The sequence below is a fragment of the Phaenicophaeus curvirostris genome, chromosome 1 (assembly GCF_032191515.1).
Source record: "Phaenicophaeus curvirostris isolate KB17595 chromosome 1, BPBGC_Pcur_1.0, whole genome shotgun sequence".
Taxonomy (NCBI): domain Eukaryota; kingdom Metazoa; phylum Chordata; class Aves; order Cuculiformes; family Cuculidae; genus Phaenicophaeus; species Phaenicophaeus curvirostris.
In genome coordinates, this window is record NC_091392.1 from 75,997,001 (window position 1) to 76,022,274 (window position 25,274).

Genomic DNA, 25,274 nt, shown 5'->3' on the forward strand with positions numbered 1-25,274 from the left:
TAATGTAGTTTGCATGATATGCAAGTATTATATACACAAAAAGACTAGGTGGGTAGTTTTAGTCGGTGCAGTATCAGATAACTCTGCTAAGGAGGTATCAATGTACTTCCCCCAACAGGTGATCTTCAGAAGAATTATCTATGATGTAAGAGGTAGTTGGGTGTCCTAGGACAGAAACAAAACTGATATTTGGGAGGAATAAATTGTAGTGCAAATATTTGAGCACCAGCAGATAAATTCAGGCTGGGGTAAAACTCACTAAAACTGGAAGGTGGTGTGTTCTCACATTCCTTAGGGGAAATATGGTTTTCAGTGATGAATTTTGAGCTTCTGTCTCTTTCTCACTGCTGTTTTCTCCACCAGCTCTGTAAAGATAAGGAAGTGCCACCAGTGGCAGTGTTGGCAGTGTTCTTCATCATGTGTTAGAGATTTAATTTGCCGCTAAACTCTTACTGCTTCTAAGTTGGACTGGTAACTACATATGTATTTAATCTAATTTTGAAGTCTAGATCGCTCAGCACTCACTACAGAGACATGTGGGTCAAGAGTAAACTAGGAACAAGGCCATTTCAGAAGAATGCTTTTCACAGGCCAGAGATTGCCTCTGAAATCTAGATATGCTTAGAGCTTCCCCAAATATGGCAACTTCTCACAATCACCAGAGCTAATGACAGGGTTTGAGACAGCTTGGTGATAGTATTCAAGGTGGAGTTTGCTATGCTTGCAAGCAAATGGAAAATAAGCTAGGAATAAGAAAAATAAACATGAGCCAAGATTAGTCAAACAAAGACTGTTAGGGAATTAGGGCCAGATCTGGCAGCCTGATAAAGGCAAGGATGCCACAGCTTCTTCCTCCCAGGTGCAACTAGAAGCAAGGCTAAGCATGTATTGCCAGTAAGCACATGCATGCAAACACATACACACCACATATATATATGGCCACGACACAGGTCTGCACAGACACACAGAACTTTTAAATGAACAGAAACAGCAGCAATGGCCTCATCGTATTCCCCTCCCAAACTGAGCAGAATCGAAATCCATTTGTAGGAAATATACATTTATATAGTTATATATACATGTATACATATACACATACACGTATACATGTGCACAAGATGGACCATTCCAGGGGCTGGGCCCAGACACTCAGTCTACCCCTGGATCCCAGTCTCCCCTGTAGTTGGCATGTGGGTGTAGGAGACCCCAAGGCTGCAGCCCCATTCCCGTTGCTGGTACAGACCCTGTCACTCACAGGTGTGTGCCTGCACATTCACAGCTGGCCAGGGCTCCCCATGCCCCTCCAGTAGCCAAGTGCCACCACCTCACACAGACAGCAATGGTCTTATTCTTGTAGACCCCCAGACCCTATGGTCTCTCCAGCAGCTGGCTGGGGCTGTCCCTAGTTCCTCTGATAGACAGCTCCTCCCTTACAGACACCCCCTCCCCGGCTCCCAGGCCACTTCACCTGTTTGCCAGCTGGCCCAGCCGAATCTCTACTAGTGCTCAGAGCCTCAGCTGCATGCTTGCAACCACTGCACATGTGCCCCTGTGACCTGGCACTCAGTCCCCTGTACACACCACATCACCCCACTCCCAAACAGAGAGCATCGCACCCATGAAAAGAATTAAAAATAGAATTTAATATCAAGATAGGACAGACTGTGGTGATCAAGAGCAGGGCAAAGCTGGGTACATGTGTTTTGGCCAGCCAACAATTTACAGGCAACTGACTGTTTTTTCTCTTATCTCATTTCACCTCTTTGATTCCTCCCCTAAACATCCCATAGTAAGTCCTGTGCAGCCCTCAAATGCTGTTGGCCCATTGTAATGTGTCTGATGCTCCTGTACACAGCACTCCCCCCTCCTCCAGTCTGAAAGGTGCTCCATCCATTGACTCTTTGTGATGGCTTTCACACCTGGACAATGGGGCTGGGAGGCCCACACCTTGGAGGGCGGGACCAGTGTCCCTTCCTCTCAGTCCTTTATTTGGGTTGCCACCTGGCTTTGTGCCCTGTGCTCCTCGGAGTGTGTGCAAACGGAGCCTTTGATGTGCTGATGGCCTCTGTGATGGGGCTGGGAGTAGCTGGGGCTACCCTGGTGAGGGTGTTATTGGGCTCCTCCTCCTGCCATTGTCTCACTGTGCTCCCTGCTGGGAGTGCGGACGGGCTTTTATCACGTAGCCTAAGAAAGAGGCCTGTGCAGTCTTCCTTTGCCTTTTCATACAACTGTCTTGCTGTTGAGAATAATATTTCGACACCACCACATGAAGGGAGTGAGGGAAAGTGTCACCCCATTTGACTTGTTCATTTCCAGTTATGTGTGGTCAGTTGACCTTGCCAAATAAATATGTGAAATTAAAATGTAATCCTTCAGCTTCATCGGAATCTGATGATGAAGGCAATTGCTCCTCCCACAATTTCCTAAGAATGAAAACTGGCAAAAGCCAGCTTTCTCTCCCAGTCTCGCCTCCAGCCCTAGCTCTGAGGTATTGCTGTTTTCGGGAGTCAAAATTCTTGGCAGATTCTTAATTCAGTAAGGACTGTTACTGTTTGACAGTGGTTTTGCCTTTTGCACTCCTCTTCATTACTCTCCTGGTATATTTTCCCATTGATTGACTTTAAAAATGGACTACAAATAAATATCATAGAATCATAGAATGGTTTGGGTTGGAAGGGACCTTAAAGATCATCCAGTTCCAACCCCCTTGCCATGGGCAGGGACAACTCCCACTGAACCCGGTGGCTCAAAGGCTCATCCAGCCTGGCCTTAAACACCTCCAGGGATGGGGCAACCACCACCTTCTCCGGGCAACCTGTTCCTGTGTCTCATGACTCTCACAGTAAAAAAAAAAATTCTTCCTTATATCTAATCTAAATCTCCTCTCTTTCAGCTTAAAATCATGCCCCCTCATCCTATTACTACAATCCTTGATAAAGAGTGCCTCCCCAGCTTTCCCACAGGCAAAATATGAAGCTTAGTAGCACAGTTTAGCTGACACGGCACAAGTTCGCAACTAAACGCAGCTGCAGAGTCACAACTCAAGCTTTGTCCCCGGAGATTCTAGATTCATAGGAAAAATATATATATTTTAAAAACCCAACCAAAGGAAAAAAAAGCAAAAAACCCACAACCCTCCACAGAAACAAAAGTTAGCAAACAACCAACCAAAAAATCCCCAAACCCAATTATCCAGAACTGTGCTTCACCCTACAGCTTTGGGAGGTGGGAAGAGCATCCTCAGGGCAGTGTTAGACTTACGCCTGTGCTATTTGTGCAGCTGCCTCTGTACCCATTGTTACCTGCCTCCCTGTTGTAACTATAGATTGGAAACAACTTTATAGCATGCAAATCACCAGTGTACCTCCCCATTGGAAAGCTGGGCAACTGCCAACTACATGAAATTTAACAAAGGCAAGTGCCAGATTTTGCACCTGGGACATGGCATCCCTGGATATACATACAGATTTGGGAGCAGCTGGAGAGCAGCCCTGTGGGAAGAGGCCTGGGGGTTCTGGCTGACAGCAAGCTGAACATGAGCTAACAGTGCCCGGGCAGCCAAGAGGGCCGGCTGTGTCCTGGGGTGCGTCAAGCACAGCATTGCCAGCTGGTCAAGGGAGGCGATTGTCCCACTCTACTCCACACTGGTGCGTCCCCATCTTTAGTACTGTGTGCAGTTTTGGGTGCCGCACTATAAAAAGGATCTAAAGCCACTGGAGAGTGTCCAGAGGAGGCTGCACAGTTGTTCAGGGGTTAAGAGATGATGCCGCATGAGGAGCGGGTAAAACCACTTGGCCTGTTCACCCTGGAGAAGAGCAGGTTGAGGGGGGACCTCATTGTAGTTTTCTGCCTCCTTACAAGGGGAGGAGGAGCTGGTGCAGATCTCTTCTCTCTGGCGACCAGTTACAGGACCTGAGGGAATGGGAGAAGATGTGCCAGGGCCTGAGGGAGTGGCTGAGGATGTGCCAGGGGAGGTTTAGGTTGGATATTAGGAAAGATTCTTCACTCGGAGGTTGGTGGAGCACTGGAACAGCTCCGCAGGGAAGCGGTCACGGTGCCAAGCCTGACAATATTCCAGCAGCATTTGGCCAACGCCCTCAGACAGATGGTGCTAATGCTGGGGTTCTCCTGTGCAGGGACAGGAGTTGGACCGATGATGCTTGGTTCTATGACTCTACCAGTAACCAACGACCCAGGGCGCTCCGGGTGCCCCGGCCGCGCGGCTCCAGCTCACGCCGGCGGAAGCGCCGCTGCCGTCATTTCCAATTCAGAAGCTCAGACAGACGAGTTATCTTTTTTTTTTTTTTTTTTTCCGGGGAAGCCGAGGCGCCCCTCCTCGGCCCCGCCCCCGCCCCCCGCCCCTGGCACAGCCCATAAAACCGCCGCCCGGCTAGGCACGCGTGAGGCTGCGCGGTGCCGGAGCGTGGGGCGAGGGGACGGTGCTCGGCCCGTTAGGTGGGAGCCGCGACCGCTGGCCATGGACGCCAAGAAGGTGCGGAGGGAGCTCGAGCTCCGGGCTTCTCCATGGGCTGCGGCGAGCTGGCCGGGGGTGGGCAGCCGCCTCTCGGGGCCTTCTGGTCGCCCCCGGGTACCGGTGGGGATGGAGGGAGGGAGGGAGGGATGGACGGGTGGATGGATGGATGTGGTGCTGGCGGTGGATGGAGGGGTGGGCGGATGCGGTAGCGGTGCCGGCCGTGGGGATGGAGGGATGCGGTAGCGGTGCCGGCGGGGACGGGAACACGGCTGGATGGATGGATGCGGTGCCGGTGGGGACGGGAACACGGCTGGATGGATGGATGCGATGCCGGTGGGGATGGGAACACGGCTGGATGGATGCATGCGGTGCCGGTGGGGATGGAAGTACGGGGGGATGGATGGATGCGGTGCCGCCTCCGTCGGCGAGGGATCCGGGAGAAGGTCGTGGTGGGGGTTGCTCTCAGTTCACCAGATGGATCGGTTTCCCGTGCGTGTGGCCTGATGATCCGGGCGATGCCATCTGCGTTTTTTTTTTATTGATCGCGGGGTTTGCCTTGCTGGCAGGGCAGCACCCGTCTGTCCTAGGATTCACGATGCAAAAAGGAAAGGTTGGTTTTAAAAGCGTTTGAGTTTGTTGTTTTTTTTTTCTGTAGTAGTGGTCTGGCTTCTAATACAGGTAGTTTTAAATTTCAAGGAGAAAGCAAAGCGTGTCTTTTCCCCTCGGGAGGGCAGGACTGTCGGTATCGCAGCGGGGCCGCAGCTACGCGCGGGGCGTGCGGCCGCCGAGCGGGGCAATGACCGCGCGTTTGGGGGCGGCGTGAGGAGAGAGGCAGCGGGCGCCGAGCTGAAGGCGGTGCTGGATGCCGGGGAGAGCAGAGTCGGGGCGGCCCGGGCCCTCACCGCCATGTTGAGAGGAGATGCGAGAAGATGAGGCAGAGGAGAGCGGAGCATCTGCTCAAGGTCGCTTAGAGGAGGGCGGGATGGCCGCTCTCGCTGCGCTCAACAAGTTGTTATGTTGCTCTGAGCTTCCAGTGCGTGAAGGAGAGGGCTGCCGAGAAGCATCTCTTGGATAACGAACGCTGCTGGCTGCCTGTGGTGGGAGGGAAGGGTGGTGGTTTGAATTCCTTGCCGGTGTAGGGCGTCTAGTCCTCAGCCTCGAGCCTTTGGGTAGGATGAGTGTAGCTGTACTATTTCTGAGCCTCTTGTCTGTTGGGAAGCGAGACGCTTCCAGCGGTAACAGAAGATCCACGCATTGGATCGCAGTGACTCAGGGGAGGGGATGGGTCAGGCCGTGTGATGTCCACGGGGTACGAGACTGGGCAGGAGGTGAATAGCGGACGACAGCCAGGGAAAGGGAGTGTGAAAAACGGTAGAACTACTAACCGTGTGTACCATGTATGGTCCCTGCTGCACCCAGAAGAAAAAGGCCAGCTAGGACCACTGCAAACTATGACAAAGCAGAACCTTGCGGGGAAAGGTGCTCATGCGTTGAGTCATTGTGTTGGAAATACGGAGAGCTGGGTTTTGTCCTCAGCTTTGCTGTACCTCCTGGCAAGGGATGACCTGGCCTGGAGTCCTTGAAAAGTGCTTAAATGTCTTAATGAAATGGCTCTTTCACAGGCACTCAGCCCTTCTGAAAGAGCTGTATCCGTGTGTTTATATGCCACATTTCTTTGCGACAGAAATGAGGGGAGCAGTCACAGGGTGGCACGGAGAAGCCCTGGACTACCTGGGTGGCGTTTAGGTGTCAGTGGTACCTGGGGAATAATCTGGCCCCTGTGAGAAAAGGATCTAATCTTGTTTCTCAAATCACTAGCCTTGACAGGAAGAGAGCTCAGCCTGAGACATTTACATCATGTCGGTGGGGGAAACTGCCTGAGAGTCATTTCCCTAGTTTCTGTTTACTGGGGCCTGACTGGTAGGTGTGAGGCTTGTGCAGGCTAGAAGCATTTAGATGCTTGGATTGAAAGATTGGTAAAGCTAGTGTGTCCACTGGCAGGTGGTTACTGGCAAATTTAGAGCAGCCTTAAGAGCCCTTGCTCCTGGAGCCGATCTGAAAAGGGAGAGACTGGCAGAGCTGCAGTAGTAGGCCCCGTGGAAGAGTACCTTTCCCTCCAGTGTGAGCCTTAGGACAATAATTAGAAAGCCTTGGTAAAGGGACTAGTAATATTTTTAAAAGCATCCTGAATCGCTCCTGAGACGTTCTTTCCAAATTTTACCAGCTGAAGCACTGGCCATCTTGAATGCCAACTCTTGAGTCACCTGCTCCCTGTGTCTCCCTAGCACAGAGCTGGCTTAAAGCTACAAGCTTTAAAAATGTGGAAAATGTTAGATGCTTTTCTCAATCTGCGGGACTTATGAGGCTGCGGGGTCAATCTTCTATGGGTCTGAGGGCTCAGGATTTCTTAATTTGATAGAGATGCGTACATACACACACAGGTTCCCTGTGCTTCATTTAAAATACCGAGTATTGCCACAGTGTCAAGAAAGCTGAAGGCAGCTGCCTCTGAGGCAGGCTGCTGTGCCAGTGCCCTGGGGGAGGGTTGGGAAGCTCCAGCCTGGGAAAAGCAGGCCTGTCGCTGAAGAGTGCGGGTTTTAATTGTTAGGAGTGACTGCTGGTTTAGCCTATGGGCAGATCTGAGATTCAAGTTATGGGAATTTGTTAGTTGGCATGGGCAGGAGTTAGACCTTTGTTTCATGGCATGCCAGAGATCAGCGAAAGCTTTTCTGTAAATCAGATCAACCCAAAATAACAGCCACTAATGCAGGCAGTGTATTCATTACTAATGAGATGAGAATAGTTGATGAAGGTCAGGATATAATAAATTGGAGGAGATCCTAACAAGTCCTGCTACTTCTAGTCACAGGACCTGCTGTACAGTCAGTCCCACCATCTCCCTTTTCAGTCTGTTACTGCTGCCCACCCTTGCTGATAAAAGCCCCTTTTGCTGCCTTTGGTGCAGTTGCACCTTTGACCTACAAGGTGCAGCTGCAGAGGAGAAATTCAAGTTCTGTAGAACAAATGGAAAAAACTAATTAACTAAATTTTCTTTATTTCTGCAGAAAATCACAGCACCCCTTATTTATGCTGTTTCCATTGCTGCCATTGGATCTCTCCAGTTTGGATATAACACTGGTGTCATCAATGCTCCTGAGAAGGTGAGAGGAAGAATGAGTTGGGAGATGGTTTGAGTGAAGGGCTAGTGAGAAAACTCGTGTGTAAAAAGAAGAGCTGTCTCCTAAGCTGCTAATGATTTGATTCTGGTTTATGAAGTCAGGAAGACATTCAAGACCCCCTCTCAACTACAACAATAACCAGGAAGGGTAAAGTTTTGGAGAGGAGAGTGAGAGCAAGCAGAGGTTGATTTAAGAGTGCAGAGGGGACAGGGAGATGTCAAATAGATCTTCCTGGTAGATCTATATTTGGTGCATGAAGGAATGTGAGCCACTTCAGTTTTGAGTTATATTAAACCAGCTGTGACAGAAGGAATTTAGAAACCAGCATGCAGAAAAAAGTTGAAGGATGATGAAGGATGGTAGGGATTACAATTGCTCTAGTTTATTTTGGGGGCTATCTCGGGCTTTTTATTTTTTCATTCCTTTTGTTCAGTGTAGATTCAGTGCTTGTGGAATGGTTGTGACTGGGGCACTCTGGCCAAATCATCTCATGACTGTAGCCTAAGAAAGAGATGAAGAAAATGAGAAATGTGGTTTACTTCGAACTATTTGACGTTCCTCTCTTGGGAACTGAGTCACCAATACCACATCCACCCAGTCTCCGGGAATAGCTGTCACATCAAACAGTGGGGGATGGGGATTGGGTCCTTCCTAGTTAGTGTCCTGCTGCCATCTGCTGGGGGTGGATGCTCTGAGGCCATGTCCCCCTCAGCCGTTGCAGAATTTCCTGCCTCTTCAAAGAGGATGTCTTGGAGACCAGCAGCACAGCCCTGCCACATCCACATGGGACAGCAAAAGGACTGTTGTTATAGTGTTGCAGGTTTTCAGGCATGGCTCAGTGAAACTGTGTCTCTTAAACTGTTTCCATCCCAGAAAGCCCATCCTTGCTGCCAGAGCTTTTGAACTGCCAGAAGGTGCCATTCTCTGCTCATCTGATTTTGTTCCCTCTCCTCTCACTCCCAACTGACTCTCGCATCCCCTCCACCCCTGTCAAGCACCCCAGTGACTAACGTTATCCTGGAACACTCAGAAGATAAACCTGTTTTCCTTAATCATCACAGGCCCATTCCCATCATGTTCATTGAAGCAATCTCTCCCTCATCACACTGTCACCTGTGTCTGAACTTCTTGAAGTTCCTCTTTCTGCACCCTGATCTTCCCCTTGTTTGACTTGCTGCCATCTACTAATTTTTTTGCTGCTTGCTTCCATGAAAACAGAAGGAAGACCTCAGAAGTAACCTCCCCTCTACCCCAGTCTCTTACTGGATTGTAACCCTGTCTCCACCTGCTTTCTGTTGCAGATCATTCAGAACTTCTTCAATGGAACCTTGTCAGAACGGAAAGGGCAGGCTGTCTCCCCTGAGCTCCTCACCTCTATGTGGTCTCTTTCCGTGGCTATCTTCTCAGTAGGAGGCATGATCGGCTCCTTCTCAGTCAGTGTGTTTGCCAACAGATTGGGCAGGTAAATTGGGAATAGGAATTGAAACCATTTGGAAATTTTTCCCTTCTACAGTGGGGTGTTGGGAGGAAGAGGGCAGAGGTGAGATGAAGGAAGGAGGAATCAGGAATGTGTGGGTTTCTGAAAGAAAGGGTTGCAGGCCAAGGCAGGAGCTGATGGGAATTATTCTCTTCTCCATCCCCTGAGATGGGCATTATGGGCAGGTTTACTCCTCAGTGATTTTTTTTTTCACTATAATGTGAGTGAAATGTAACTGCTCAATCTTTATCCTGGCAGGAGGAACTCCATGCTGCTGGTGAACATCCTTGCCTTTGTTGGTGGCACTCTGATGGCCTTCTCTAAGATGGCAAAGGCAATGGAGATGCTGATTATTGGCCGCTTCATTATTGGTATCTTCTGTGGTCTCTGCACTGGCTTTGTGCCCATGTACATCAGTGAGGTCTCACCCACCAGCCTCCGTGGAGCCTTTGGCACCCTCAACCAGCTGGGCATTGTTGTGGGCATCCTGGTGGCACAGGTAGGCTTTAACACTACCTGATCCTGCCCTCATGGGAGAGGAGGGCTGGAGGAGGGTGAGGTGGGCTACACTTGCTATCAGGAGTGTTGTGTTGTCCTGTTGCACTCACTGCTGTGGTCATGAGGAATCAGTAGTTTTTCTCCAACTCTTGTTGTAGATCTTTGGCCTCCAGGGTATCATGGGAACTGAAGCACATTGGCCACTGCTTTTGGGATTCACGATCCTGCCAGCAGTCCTGCAGTGTGTGGCTCTTCTCTTCTGCCCTGAGAGCCCCCGTTTCCTATTGATCAACAAGATGGAGGAAGAGAAGGCACAAGCGGGTAAGAACTCATCTCTTAAGAGGCAGGACTGTTTTCTGGCTTCCAGCCTGCATTGAGCTTAAGTGGGAGGCCAGGACTGGCTCTGGATCTTGTGGTGAATTGGGGTGTGACACCCGGAGGGCACCAGACCTACCTTCCCATCTTTTAGGTTGCACCAGGCCTGGGATATGTGAGAAACCTGGCATCCCAACAGAGACTGTAGGTGGGATTGAGATGTGAGGTGTGGCACCTGATGTAACAGGGCCAGCTTGTGAAAGGCAGGAAATAGGCTGATATTTAAGAAGGAGCTTGGAGGGTGTTTCCTGCTTATACTACAGAGGGCTAGAGTCAGCTTTGGCAAACATGTGAAAAGAATTATGGATTAATTAAGTTTGGAGATCAAACAACAAGAGCAGGACCTGGGCCTGGCTTCCCTACTGATCACAGAACCCTGACCTCTGGATTGAAAAGATAAGCAAGGCTGCATGTAGAGGCACAAGTCTTTCCCATGCAGGAGGTCCAAGCACTGACTAACATGTGGTCCAGTCTTTCCAGTGTGCCCTTCCTGAAACAGCAGGATGGGATGGGGGAATATTACAAGCCATGGATGTATTATAGCTGTCACTTTTTGATTCTTCCCTCTAGTTCTTCAGAAGCTCCGCGGTACTGAAGATGTGTCTCAAGACATCCAGGAGATGAAAGAAGAAAGTGCTAAAATGTCCCAGGAAAAGAAGGCAACTGTGATAGAGCTCTTCCGTTCTCCAAACTACCGTCAAGCCATTATCATTGCTATCATGCTGCAGCTCTCCCAGCAGCTCTCAGGCATTAATGCTGTGAGTTATCATCCTGTCCCATCCGATGGGCTTCTCTTACCTCTGGCTACACTTGCACTGATTTAGAGAACTGTGCTTCTAAAGTCCCATTTTTGCACATTGACTGGAGGTCACTGTTTTGTGGTAATTGCAGGGATTGCTAAGATGGAAGGTGAAGATTATATTTGCTTTCACTTTTCCCACACACCCTCTGGCAAAACGTTGCACTCCTGCATCAAGTGAAATGAACCTTGACTGGAACGATGGTATTTTGTACTGTTGAGTGCTGCTTAGAAGCCCCGTGTTGAGCATGCAAGCTGTTAGACAGGGAACAAGAGGCATGCTGTCAAACTCTAGAATCATGACAGTGTCCAATTTTTGCTTCTCTTCCTAGGTATTCTATTATTCTACAGGGATTTTTGAAAGAGCTGGTATCACACAGCCTGTGTATGCCACCATTGGAGCTGGTGTGGTCAACACAGTCTTCACTGTTGTGTCGGTAAGTGGAACTGGGCCTTCTGGCATGACTTGTCTGTCTGGAATAGTTTTTTTGTGGGGCAGCAGGGAAAATGCAACTGAACACAAGTAGTCCGGCTGTGGAAATTCTTTGGGCCAGGCAATGGCCTGTAAGAGTAGAGAAAAGAATGCATTAAAGCACTTTGTGGGAGAGGAGGAATAAAGAAAAGGGATACTGTTATCCTTGGAAAAGAGGGAGTGAAAAGGAATGCATGGGTGAAAACAATCTTAAGAAAAGGCAGTAGCAAGAACCAGAGAGAAATAACTTGTACCCAAGGATGGAGTCCCCTGGTGACCTGCACTGATGGCTATAGGCAGATAAAGAGGTACAGGGCACACTGAGCAAGGGAGCCTCTTCTGCTCTTGCTGCCAAAGTCATGGATTTTTTTTCTCTTGTGTTTCTAGCTGTTCCTGGTGGAGCGTGCAGGGCGCAGGACCCTCCATTTGGTTGGTTTGGGTGGCATGGCTGTCTGTGCTGTTCTTATGACCATTGCTTTAGCTCTGAAGGTGAGTAATGGGTGTTATTGTTCCAGCTGACCCCAGGAGGGACCCTATTAGACTATACATCTGCCTTGCACTGCAAATCTACCCTGCAGGAGGGTCCATACAGCAGCTTCCTAACTGCTGAAACTGTTTACAGTGCGGCTGAGGAAGTTGTCACACAGGAGATGGTATTGTGCTGTGCTGTATTTGCCTCTCAAAGTGAAGCTAATCACTTTTGTTCCCTTGCAGGACACTGTGGACTGGATCAGATACATCAGCATTGTTGCCACCTTTGGCTTTGTGGCTCTTTTTGAGGTTGGCCCTGGCCCTATCCCCTGGTTCATTGTGGCAGAACTCTTCAGCCAGGGTCCACGGCCTGCAGCCATGGCAGTGGCTGGTTGTTCCAACTGGACCTCCAATTTCTTAGTGGGAATGCTCTTCCCCTATGCAGAGGTAAAGACCCAGTTTGCAAAGGACTGTGTGCTGCAGCATTCGAATAGGTGTCTAGGGAGTGGTTGTAGGATCTCCATACTTGGTGACTTTAAAACATCACTCTGTGACCCTTAACCTGATCTCTCCTTGAAGTTTTCCTTGCTTGGAGCAGAGACCTGGTTAGTCTTCCAGAAGTCTAAGATTCTGTGTTCTGATGGTACTGAAGATTGAGTGCTTCATATTCTGCTGTCTTAACTGCTAACAGCTTTTACAACGTTTATTAAGCTATCTTAACTTAGTGCATCAAGGCTTTCCTTTCAAAAACCATGATTTTGGTCACCCCCAGGAACCTAAAGCATTTCAGAAGCCCACAAGCACATATTTTAAAAACTGCTGGGTTGAGGAAAAGTCAGGAAGGGCATTGTTGGTGAATGGTATTAGAATTTTGACTTGTCAGCAGCAAATGACCTCACATTTAGGTTTGAGCTTTTCAAATTTAATCTCTTGCTTTTGTCCTCTCTGCAGAAATTATGTGGCTCCTATGTCTTCCTCATCTTTCTTGTGTTTCTGGTCATCTTCTTTGTCTTCACATTCTTCAAAGTGCCAGAGACCAAGGGCAGGACTTTTGAAGACATCTCCAGGGGCTTTGAAGGACGAGCAGAAGCCAGGCCCACATCACCTGTGGAGAAGAACCCCATGGTGGAGCTGAACAGCATACAGCCTGACAAAGAAGTTGCCTAAGATTCCTGACACACCCTTTCTTTGACAAATGTCATTAAAGGCATGAGCAAAGAAAGCTGAGAACTGGAACATTTTCCTCCTCCTCTGTTGCTGCTATTTTCATCTTTGCTTCCACATACTCTCCCATTCTGCCAGGCATTAAGCAAACCTGATGTGGGTGATCCCACTTTCAAGTACCAGAAGATACCTGGCACTTGCAGAAATAATCTTGTTTTCTCTGTCATAAACATCAAGAGAACAGAGAAGAGCTAGCAATATTTCTGCTTTTCTCACCTGTAATTGCTATTTGGGGTTAACATACCTACGCACGCAGTGACCGTTATGTATTTAAATCTAATTACTATTTTTGTAGTGAGTTGAAGTGACCCACTATACAAGTCCCCAACCCATTGAGTCTACTGTGTGCGCCTGTGCAGTGTTACACTGGAATTCAACAAGCCTACCAAAAAGCCATCTCCTTGCTTTTTTCCTATCCAGTGTGCACTTTTTCAGCCTCAGGAAACAGGGGACCAAGTTACATGCATATTTTTTCCTGCTCTTTTATTTTTTGTATAGACAGACTGAAAGCATACTTTTACTTAAGTTTATTTATTTGTATGTCACTTTGTAAATATTTATTTTTTTAATGGTGTACAGAAGTGTACAGATCATGAAATTTAAGATGTTTAAGAGAAATAGCTATTCTAACAAAAGATGCTGTAGACTTGAGGTGCAATATGACTGTAAAGGAAAAATGTGGTACTAAAGAGAAGATTGGGCATTTTGGATGGTATGTACAACAGCTAATTATGTAGGTCACCTTTAGGTTATTTGTGCCCTCTAGTATGCAATTCTTTGAATTTCTTTTTGGTAAGATGAGGTATGTTTGTCCACCAAAATCTCTCTGATTTGGGATGTTTTGGGTGGCAGTTTTAAATGCATTTCCCAAGTGTTGATTGGTATTGCAGCAAATGGGTTGTGTTAGTTTTCAGTTGTGGTGAAGTGTTGTATGGGATGATTGAGGGTGGTTGATTGCAAACCAGAAGGTAGCTTGCTGCCTGCTTGATTTTACTTTTTTGCCTTCTCTAGTGTATTCGGTTTGGTCAGAGAGTGAAATTTGCAGATTGTTACTTGAAAGTGTGCAAAGACAAAAATTATTTTCTAAAGCTGTATTTTCTTAGTTATTGCTCTTCTAAATATTAGAGGCATGTAGTGTGACCCTTCTGGACACAGTCATAGTCAGTTATGGCATGTGAGTTCATACAGGTAGAGATAGCAGTCTGAAAGTCTGTATTTCTCTGTCTGCACCATAGGCCAGATGCTTTGCCCCATGTGTCCTCTCTGGAAGATCTGTGTGATGTGATGCTTACCAGTGTGCAGTGTGCTCTGCGTGTGTGTACAGCCCTGTAAACAGCCTCTGGTAAAAGGGAAATGACAGACAGTAATTTTACACCAGTAAATCTTGGGCTCCCTGCTTGTCATACTGGAAGGCAATTGAGTATGTATACACCTACCCTTGCTGTCAAGCTAGTGTGCTTGAGGAAAGCAAAAAGTAGCACATACACTGTACTTGCAATCAAGGGAGCTTTGTTTCACAGACTGCTGTGCTCTGTTGAGAGACACTCCAAGCCTGTGTCTAGACCTGCCCAAGCTATCTAAAGGCAGTACAGAGGTAGGTCCAATTTAGACTCTTGCTCTGAGATCTTCTGTTTTCAGACGATCAAACCACAGTTTACCTGCCAACTCGTGCTGGAGTCGTCGTGGGATATTCTAGAAGAAGGGCAGGTCCACAGATTCCAAAGTGGGTTAGGGGAATAACAGCAAAATTGTTGCAGCATGAATGATAGCCCAAGCTTTCTTGACAGCATACTGCTTCAGAGCAGACTAAATGTTCCTGTTGATGTCTGTTCTGGGGACACATATCTAGCACTTTCAGTAACTAGAATGAGGATATTTTTACCTTCCCTAAAGAGAAACAGTTGCAAAGGTCAGTAAAACTTGCTGCTGTCAAATACTTTCTGTAACTTCAATTGCTATATTCCCCTCTGCACAATGCAATCCTATTACATCAAGTTTTCTCTAGCAGTTTTCATATTTTGGCTCAGTTATACAGATTTTGTTCCTGCCTTTTGACCTTCCAGCACTTCTAGGCATATTTCTATAAGGGCATCTATATGTTAGGAAGTTCCCCCTGCAGCTGTGCATAAGAGCATTCCATACTTTATTTCAGAGATTTATATTGGCTTGGACTGAAATGTGTAGGTCTTTCTAACTATATACATGGTATCTCTCTTAGTTTCTTTTTCTGTAACTGCATTGTGAATATTTTGGATGGGTTTTATATGCTTATTAATGTTGTTTGTTTTTTAAAATAAAAATTGTAGAAGTAAGTGTCTGGTTTGGATTTTGCCGTTATCTTATAGGTCTTGTATTTCTTAATCCTGTATCACAGCCTGGGACTACATCCTAGAATGCCCCCAACTTTTGCCCTGTAACCTTTCTGGTTAGCCCCACACCCTGGATTTGCTGGTTTATTTTAGTGGACATGAGTTTCTTTCAGCCTTCATGCATATCACATAATAAATTCACTTACTACTATTCTTTAGAAGTTTTTAAACTAAAAAGATGTACTTAACTGACTTGTTTGCATTCAAATACTTTCCCGGTATTTCTCAGTAAAAGGAGGGAAGTTGCTGGAGGTTGGGGATTCTGTCTAGAGCTAAAATGCCTGAGACTTCTGCCCCTGCACTCTTCTGAGAGGTCCTTGAATTCTCTGCTGTGAAGATGGAGTCATTCCCTCTCTGTGGCAAGTGACCTCGATGTCCTCTTTGGGCCACTTCTCCTATGCTACACCCTTACCATAGTGGCTGTGGCATTCCTTATCCACTGACCGGTCTGTTGACTGCTCTTGCCCATGGCTCTCTTGTACCCATTAATTGCCATGAGGCAACAAGCCCTAGTGCACTCCTTTCCCTGTCATACAGCCTTTTGCCACCTTAGAACCCAAAGGAGTCTTGTTTCTGTGCAGAAAGTGAGAACAGTTTGTGAAAAAGTGAGGTACTCTACAGGAAGAATTGGGCTAGGCCAGCTCCAGCATTGCATAAAGCAACCAGGAAACAGTGGGGTGCAATAAGTCTGTGAGAATGGATATTAAGGAGATTAATGTCAGCATGACAGGAAATGGCGGCAATTGTGAAGTTGTGAATGTTTATCTTCAAATTTAAGCGTTTGAAAAAAATGGGGAGTTTAACATTTGTGCAGGGTTTAGCTGTATTGGATTGTGCAGACTGGTGTGCGGGGATGGGGGAGGAGCTCTTGAGAGGCCCTGGGCCATGCGGGAGGGGCCAGGTGCACTAAAGGGAAGGAACATTCTCGAAGATGATAGTAATATTCATGAAACTGAATGAATATACATGAGAACAAATGTTTAAAAAAGTGTGGCAAGTGTGGTTTAGTGTGCATGTTGGTAGAGCAGGAGCTCCCGGTGCACCCAGATCTGTATTACCCAGCTCCCCAGCCCTGGATAATAAAGTTGCTGCTGAACTGGCCTGGCAGTGTGGTCATTTATAACAAGTCTGAAAAAGCTTAGTGTAACACAGTAGCAGTACAGGCTTTCTGAAACCTGACATGAGGGGCTGCTGCATGTTCCTAGCTGGTGCCTGGGTTTTGCAAAGTTTGTTATGGAGGCAACCTAAGAGCTGGGGAGTGCTCGGGGCTAAGCTATGTATGTTTGTTTTTCAGCTCTGTGGCTGAGCTGGCAAAAAAAAAAAAAAAAATCCAGCCATCCAAACTCATAAGCACATTTAGGCCAAGCTCAACTACAGCATTTCTTCTTTGTTGTCAAAATGGGAACTGGAGAGTGAAGTCGTTCAGGGCCAAAGCATGTGATTCACTGAGCCCTAAAGTAATGATGAATTTTTCTGATAAAATTGTGAATGTATTTTAGATGTGCTTATTTAATTTCTGAAAATTCATAAGGAAGCTTCAAAAGGTGCAATTAAATGATTTGAATACTTGAAGATGGGTTGTTTTCTGTTCAAAGCGTCCATCATGTTCATGGGAGCATGTAGGCAGTTCTTACACCACAATCCTCCACAAAAATGTCATTCAGCTCAGAGGGGTGATGCAGTGGCAGAGCTGATTTGAACAGGTGAGTCTTTGAGGCTACCCACAGAGCTTTGTTCTAGCTTGCTGTGTGAGTGGCACTGCAAAGACCTTCAAAGCATTGCACAAGCCTCTGAAAATTAAGGTAGCCCCCAGAGCAATGTGTGAGACTAAGATATAGCTGCAGTGGGCTTTTTTTCCTGTTAATGTCCCCGTGTTACCTCTTGTGTATACTCAGAGCTGGTGGAACATGGCCTCTGATGGGAAGCAGACACTCCAGGTCTCTGTATCCCACCCATAACTGGCTCTGAAGTGGAAGGAAGGCAGAAAGGGAGCACAAAAGGAGACTGATAACAAAGGAAGTCAAAATTTAATCAGAATAAGTCTTGGAGGAAATCCCCCCCCACCTCTGCCACTTCCCATCTCTTTGCCCAACAGCCTACCTTACAAAACCTGTGAGCCTCTCAGTCCCTTCTCCGATGTCATACTATTGGCAGGGATGGAGTTCATGCCAGGTCAGGACCACCCTGGATTCCATCTCTATCTGTTTCAGTGTGTTTCCAATTCAAGCAGTAGCTGTTACCACTGGTAAAATTCCAAATGTTGTGGAAAGTCTTGACATATCCACAGAACCAGAAAGCCTTAGGATGTGTATGAACCCTTCTAGGAGAGAAACCACTGCTGAGTGGACAAGATCCCCAAGTGACATCAACCACATCAAAGGTTTCAATGGCGTTTTACAGAGTGGAGCATGCGTGTCACAGTGTCACTGCCAACATTTGTTGCTTCTTGCATGTGTTATTTCTGATTAACATATTTGTTTTACAGACAAGAAAAGCAGATAATTCCTGTGAGAATAAATGGGGAAAACCTCTCATTTTATTGGAAGTAAATTTAACCACAGTGTGACCAGCGCACAAGTCTATGTGTGATTTTGTGCTCTTTTTAAATTCCAGACACCTCAGTAGCTGGGGAGGTGCTACTCCTTTGGGAAGGTACTTAGGTGAGAGACCAAGCAGTGTTGCAGTCTTAACTCCAGGCAAAGCTTCTAATAGCCCTGAAAGAGTAGCCTTCAAAGAAGGGACATTTGCTAGTTTGGTGAGGGACTGTGCTGTCATTGGTTTTGTTACAGAGGAAGGAAGGTGTGGACATGCTGGTGATGACATTGCGGGGAGGCCACAATGGAGCAGCAGCAGTTGGTAACTCAGTACAACCTTTTCTCCTGTTGTACAGATAATGAGAAACGTCCCCCCAGTAGGTAGATCAAACACACATCAAATTGCACTGAAAATTTACATCTCAGGGTGGGGTGTGAGGGGTGTGGGGGTGTTCAGGCTTTCTGCACAACTGACCAAGGGCACAGTTCCAAGTTTTCCTCCACTTTGAGGAGGACTCTGAAGAAAATATGAGATGCCTACAGGAAAATCTGAAATATATAGCTCTGGTCTGTCATGCTTATGCTTCAGCCTGGTCCAATCTTTACAATGTGAGATAGCTGACAAGAGACAGACAGCATTCAGGGAAATTCAGGCTTGCTTAGACTAGAAAAGAAAATGTTTTTTTTTTCCTAAAATATATATTGCTAAGACAATTTAATTGCTGCTACTAAAAACTATGTCATATCTAGCAGAGGCAGGCTGTGTAACTATTAAACAACTCACTTGATGTGGTAAATCTTGTTTCTATGCTATACCCCACTAAAGTACACAGTGTTTACAAGAATTGTCCCTTCCTTCTCCATGAGGCACAGCTTCATCATATCTGATAGACATGACTGACCCGCTAAGTCTCTTCTCCACTTGTGTTGCACAACCGATTTTTGTTTAGCAAATGGTCACATGAATTTGTGTAAGGCAATCACACGTCTGTGATGCGAGTCTATGACCTGAAGAATCCACAAGATTTAGGACATAGTCACCAGAATAATTTTCCACTGAGGAAGACGTGGACATGCAGAGCCAGAAGAGGATGAAAGCTGGGAGCAATGGTGAAGGTGTGGAGGGATGTGGACAGAGTAGTGTGTGGCTGGAGAGGTTTACAGTGTATGGAAGGGCCACTGGGAGGCTGAATACAGAAGGGAAATTGTAAAGATTATGAGGATGTACTGAAGCAATCAGTAAAAAGTGGGTTGCTGATCTCCATGGAAAGGAGGAATGACATAGAAGCTAGAACCACCTCAGGATCTGGAAGGAAGGTGAGATGTTCATCAGTGTGAGAAGGTGGAACAGGGTCTGAAACAGAAGGCTATGGACTTTGACAGAAACAAGTGAGAGAGCGAGAAAGAGAAAGACAGAAGAGAATGTGTGGTAGAAAGGTGATGGCTGCAGCACCAAAGTACAGGCCCCTGAGCCGTATGCAAAATAACATGAAGCCCCATAGGACTCTAATAGGTTATGACTCACAGACAAGATGTCATCTTTTTTGAGGGAAAGAGAAGTATGAGTGTCTGCTCCATCATGAATGCCTGCGAGAGCCTTTGCAGCTGAAACAAATAGCTATTTCAGAGCTACAGCCTACCTAGCAGTGGGACCTCATCTCTTGGTCCACAAAGCTGGGGTTCTCCTTGCTTGAAGGAGGGCATTAAAAATACTTATTAAGTGCTACAGCCAGGGAAAAATGATGGTCATGCAGAGTACAGCTGACTCAGCTAGTCTTAAGTTAGCAGAGTACCCTATCAGAAGCAGTCTTTCCATAACCATATATTCCTAACTGCATTATGTAATGCGAGACAAGATCCTGACAAAGAGAACAAGCCATAACCATATATTCCTAACTGCATTATGTAATGCAAGACAAGGTCCTGACAAAGAGAACCAGCCAAGACAAATGTCAGCAAAGGATAATGTTCACACATAGCTCATGGGTAACTGTGTATGTTGTAATGCTTTGGTCACAACAACAACAACAACAATGAAAGTTGGAAGCATTGTGTTAGTGGAAGGCACGCATCAAAAGGCAAGGTGGTGCAAGAGGGGCACGAGGGAATGGGGTTGTACTGTCCCTGGTGCCAATATAAAGGAACATAGGAGGTGCTGGGTGACTGGGAAGGTCTTGGACCAAAGGTGACTTGCCCACTGCTCCCAGGCTCTCAAAACAGGGTGCTGCTGAGAAAGTTTTGGTGCAGAGCCATAGAAACCAAATTTGAAGTGGCTTCCCACTGACACAGTTTAAACTCATATCAGAGGTCAGGTCTTTCTTTAGAGATAAATAAATATTTGATACGTGTTTTGTGGGTGTTAACACCTTGGTTGCATGCAAACATCATGCCTGATTATTTGCTCAAAGGTAGGGCATTAAAAGTATAGGCCAAGGCTGTTAGATAGAGCTGTTTCTGTATTTAAGCCAGACTTTCCATCTTTCCAGGTTTTTGAAATAACAGTGTCCAAAATAATTTCCCCCTGTCTGCCCCCTTGGTTCACATTGAAACCTTAACAGACAGGTATGAAACCCTCAGAATTATTTTTATCTCCTTTCTTACAGAACTTTAGAGACTGAGAGGTGCCAGTGTCCTCTCGGAGGTGGTAGATGGGACAACAGAGTAATCAGTCACACTGAAAGATAAAAAGACCAGCTGCATGTGGCCCATTACCAACCCTCCCAGCCTCTGCGCCAATACTGCACTGTTAGGGTTCAGTGCCATAAGTGGTAGTGGTGTGACCAGTAGGCAGAGAGGAACCAGTGTCTCAGAGAATGAGAAGGGACTGGACACAAGTTCTCAGCAGCTAGGTCTGTGCTGACCATGAAAAGAAATGGTGTTCTGGAAGGGAAGCTTAATGGGGACAGGTGGTAAAGTTCTTGTGAGTGAATTGTGGGGAGGTCTCAACAACAGAGAAGAGTTTCTCAGCACACTGGTCTATCTCCTTCTCCCTGATTGCCTTTTAAAATCAACTGTTCCTTAAAATATCCCTGATATCTGTGGTTTTCCATTCTATCTTGATCCCCCCTGGAGCTGGGAGCTGTAAGCTCCCTCCTCTCTCTATATCCTGTCTGTGCCTTTAATGCCAGCTCTTCATTCTCAATAGACTGCGATAGAAATTTGAACACAAGGCTTCTTTGCTGTAAGGAAACATCAGTGCCTCATTCTCTGAAGCACTCTGTCACATGGTTCAGGAAATGCACAAGTAGCTACTATGGGGTCCCATATCCAGCACTTCCAGATCTGTACTGCCTGCAGCTATTGTCCTGCCTGCACTTTGTCCTTCAACCTCACAGTGTCTGACCTGTTTTCTAGTATTGCTCTAGCTTGTTTCACACCTTAGTACACAGAAAAATGCTAGTCAGCCTGTATGGCTTGCTATCTTAGTTCCTGCCTTCTGCACTGAAGCATCCTGGTGGCTGTCCCACTCTGGCCAGCATTGTACCAGAACAGGCTAGAGAGACCAGCAGCTTGTGCCAAGATAGATGCACTGTCAGATTTTTCTTAAGGAATAGCCCATGACCATTCTGCATGAGCTGAAGATAATGTGAAGCCTCTCTTCCTTGCTCTGTCTCCCTGGTTATGAATTCTCCATTGACACACCCTCTGACTTCGTGGAGCTGCCAAATGTTTTATGGTCAAATCCATCTCTACAAATTACATGCTCAAGAAAAACAACATTTAGTGAAGGCACATCAGTGGAACATCGGAAGTATGTGGTGGCAATATAGGTAAGATGCTTTTTCCGTTTCCAGATAGTGCTCATGAAAAGCTTGGAGGAAATCTATCAATATTTAGTCAGTTGGTTATGACTTTGTACAGTCTATCTAGCTTTTCCTCTGTTTCCAGTTCAATCTTCAGCACTACAGAATATTTTAATCGACAATTGGCTGGTGTAGATTCCACACTTAGTCTTTCTGATGTGTTCCATTCTGTGTCAGGGTGTTGAAGAACGGGATGGGTTGTTCAGTACACTCTTTGGGCAATGTCAAGTTGCCAGGACACCAGTATGGAATTAGGAAGAGCTAGTCTGCTGGTGGTGTCATTCACTCTCATTGGGATATTTTACATCTTACCATTTCCTGGTAGCCTGAGTGATGATTTGCTGTCATACCTCCTCCTCCTTTCAAAGGAGTGTGCTTTGCATGACAGTTCTTACAGTGTAACTCACATCAAAGTATACCACATCATCACTCTCCCCTAATCCATATAGCTGGGCTTTTCATTTTAAAAGGCAGGTAGTTTATCCTTGGTAAACCAGTATCAACCTTTCCTGATTACATTTTTGTCCTTTACATGTTTGGCTCTGGGTGCCAAGAGGACATAGGACTGAAATCAGAATGGCAGGACTGGAGTTGCAGGAGTCATCCTGCTTGCTTTCAGTACAGTTGGACGCAATGTTAGTCTTTTTCCACCTGTCAGGGATGATGTGAAAGACTGCAGTCTCACAATCGCAATTCTGTTAGTAGTTTTGGATATATCCCAGCACCTTTAAAGTGTATGCTATCCGATTCCGTGCATTGTGATATGTCCAACCTCTCTAAGTAGTCCCAAGCCTGTTACTGCCCCAGTCTTGTCTGTCCCTCAACTTTCCAAACCATTATATGTTCAGAGATCTGGGAAAAGGCTTTGGTTCTATGGACTACTGTAGGTAAGGCTTCAGTTACTTTTAAGGCTGAGGTTTGTCCCCCATTCCTCAGCAGACCTGTCTATCCTCTGGACTGGCTACTAGGATAATTACAGGATCCCTCTTGTCACTCATCCTGTCCCATGCAAGGTTTTGCTCCAGCTGGACTCTGAGGCCTTTTTGATTTTGTCCTTCAGAAACCAAGCAGTGCTTCTGCCGTCTTCCTCCATGGCCCATCCTCTTTTACCACCTCTTGCATACATGGATTTTGGATTTGAATTCATTGGGAAACTCCTTCCTTAGCCAGGATAGCTTTCATCCAAAAGTCCCAGACTCCCTGCACAACAAAATGGTTTGAAGATGTTGTCTTTCATTCCTCATGACCCTGTACCCACCAAGATGTTAAGCCAGGACAAACAGTCGCTGATGCTGTGATAACCATCTCTTTATCTCTCTGGTGCTGCAGATCAGTGGGTGACTGAAGGCACAACTGAAACTACAGATTTCTGGGACACAAACTGTTGCTTAATTTCCTTCTCCAATGTTATGTCAATGTGGACAAAAGGAAGGCTGTCCATGCTGAAGGACAACGGTTTTCCAAAGCTCATCAAGCACTTTCCACTGTCTCAAAGCAGTCAAAAAGATATGTCTGGCTCATAGAGGAAGCACAGAACTAGTGGATCAGGGGCAAGGCTGGATTGAAATTGAAGATGATGTTTAGGGAAAAGAACAAGAGGAAGCCAAGGAATGATGGAGTGAAGCACTGGGACATGATGCAGCAGAAGGCCTGGCAAAACCAGCAAGTGTCTCCAGAAGAGAGTCTTAGAGCAGGCAGGGGGAGTTGGTCACTGTGGTGAACAAGCCAGGAAGATTATCATTTACCCAGAGCATGTCACTTGCTGGCGGTGGGTCTAGCAGTTAAAGCAGGAGACAGGAGGAAGCTATGTGTGATAAAGAGAGGGAAGAAGCATGCAATGAAGAGTGGTCAGGTCTCTGATGGCAAAAGTGAATGGGAAGGCCTTGTATGGGAGAATCCTTGAAAGCGGTATAGAATCATAGAATCATAGAACAACCAGGTTGGAAGAGACTCACTGGATCATCGAGTCCAACCATTCCTATCAAACACTAAACCATGCCCCTTAGCACCTCGTCCACCTGTGCCTTAAACACCTCCAGGGAAGGTGAATCAACCACCTCCCTGGGCAGCCTGTTCCAGGGCCCAATGACCCTTTCTGTGAAAAAGTTTTTCCTAATGTCCAGCCTAAACCTCCCCTGGCAGAGCTTGAGGCCATTTCCTCTTGTCCTGTCCCCAGTCACTTGGGAGAAGAGGCCAGCACCCTCCTCTCTACAACCTCCTTTCAGGTAGTTGTAGAAAGCAATGAGGTCTCCCCTCAGCCTCCTCTTCTGTGAGGGGAGCTGAACAAAGTGAGGTGGAGTTAACTACTAGGTGACTCAGTAGAAGACCTCACTTTTTAGTCATGGATCATGACTATGAGGTGGATTGGGAACAGGCAGCTGCGAGGCAGAGGAGGTAAATAAACTCTAGCCTATATCCTCCAAGAATGCGCAACACAGCACTTGTTGTCGCCCAGCAATCTCTTTCTTTTTATCACCATGCCCAATCCAAAACCGGTCTTTCATGCCCATCCAACAGTGCTCTGTGGGTACAAAGAGATGTCTGCCAAGCATATTGAGGTGTTGGGAGTACACATTACAATGCAAACAGCTTTGGGGTAAGGGTTACACCAAAGGCTAATCTTATTTTGGTGGTTGGAAACAGGACTTGGTGTGCTCTGGGCCTCTTCATCCTGTGCATAAAGCATAGCTTAACAGCAGTTGAAAAGAAGGATGGAGAACCACCAGAGTGCTTGAAAATGTCTTGAATAAGCAAGTGCAGTACTGAGCCTGCTGGTTAAAAGCAGACAGCAATATTACATGATACTGTACTTTTTTTGAGCATCTATGCACTTCTTTTAACAGGTCTGAGGTGGGTGGTCTGGGAGAACAGGGACAGGAAGGAGGCTGTCATGGATATGGAGAGAAGTGGTGGCTTAGTATTTTGGATGCCGCAAAGTGTCATGCCAGTGTACGTTTTCGTCTCTCAGCTTTTGACCCGAATAACCTCATTGGAAGAAGGGACAATCAGGACGAAAGTTTAGCAAACAGGACAAGGTAGGTCACCCAGGTCTTATCGTGGGGTGGTGCTTGGCATGCAGGAGAGGAGCTGGCTGTGCTGTGTGGTTGCACAGGCGACTTGCCAGCTTCAAGCAGAAAAGCTGGCAGTGCCATCTCCTGGTCAGAGCAGGGGGTTTAAGCCGAGAAGCTCGCACTTCATCCTGACAGGCTGACTGATGTTTAGCAAACGACTTCCCTTCCTTGTGCCTGGATTTTTTCCTGAACAAAATTATGACCCTAGGGAAGTGGGTGCACAGAGTTCATGCCCATCTAAGTTAAATCTTGATATTAAATTTTGACATTGTCAAAAGTGCAGAGCTAAACTCAGGTTGATGATCACTGCTGGAGGAAAGGAAGAAGGACAAATATTTTCTGGGCCTTTCCACATCGTTCTTACCAAGATTCTGCATACAAATATGACATATTCCTTGGCAGTGGTTCTTTTTAACTAGGGTCTTCCTAAAGAATCTGTCCTGGTCCTATCTTCAGCTACATCACAGCAGAGTTTTTCAACCATGTAGTTGCATCATGTTCCCACAGAAATTGTATTTGATATGATAA

At 46.6% G+C, this 25,274-nt stretch overlaps 2 protein-coding genes across 3 annotated transcripts in view; one reads left to right on the plus strand and one right to left on the minus strand.

Annotated features, from left to right (window-relative positions):
• LOC138724795 (C-type lectin domain family 4 member A-like) overlaps positions 1–25,274 on the minus strand; it is a 143,487-nt gene that overhangs the window by 100,562 nt on the left and 17,651 nt on the right. The gene's annotated exons all lie outside the window — the stretch shown is intronic.
• Positions 4,407–15,281, plus strand: LOC138724346 (solute carrier family 2, facilitated glucose transporter member 3). 2 transcript variants are annotated; one of them, XM_069864331.1, is made up of 10 exons: positions 4,407–4,492; positions 7,540–7,635; positions 8,955–9,115; positions 9,389–9,629; positions 9,787–9,949; positions 10,574–10,761; positions 11,135–11,239; positions 11,662–11,763; positions 11,989–12,192; positions 12,697–15,281. In XM_069864331.1, exons 1-10 carry the CDS (start codon positions 4,478–4,480, stop codon positions 12,910–12,912), a joined length of 1,491 nt encoding a protein of 496 aa, XP_069720432.1. In that variant the 5' UTR covers positions 4,407–4,477; the 3' UTR covers positions 12,913–15,281. The 2 variants fall into 2 exon arrangements, with proteins under 2 accessions (XP_069720432.1, XP_069720439.1); XM_069864338.1 differs by lacking the exon at positions 4,407–4,492 and adding an exon at positions 5,276–5,436.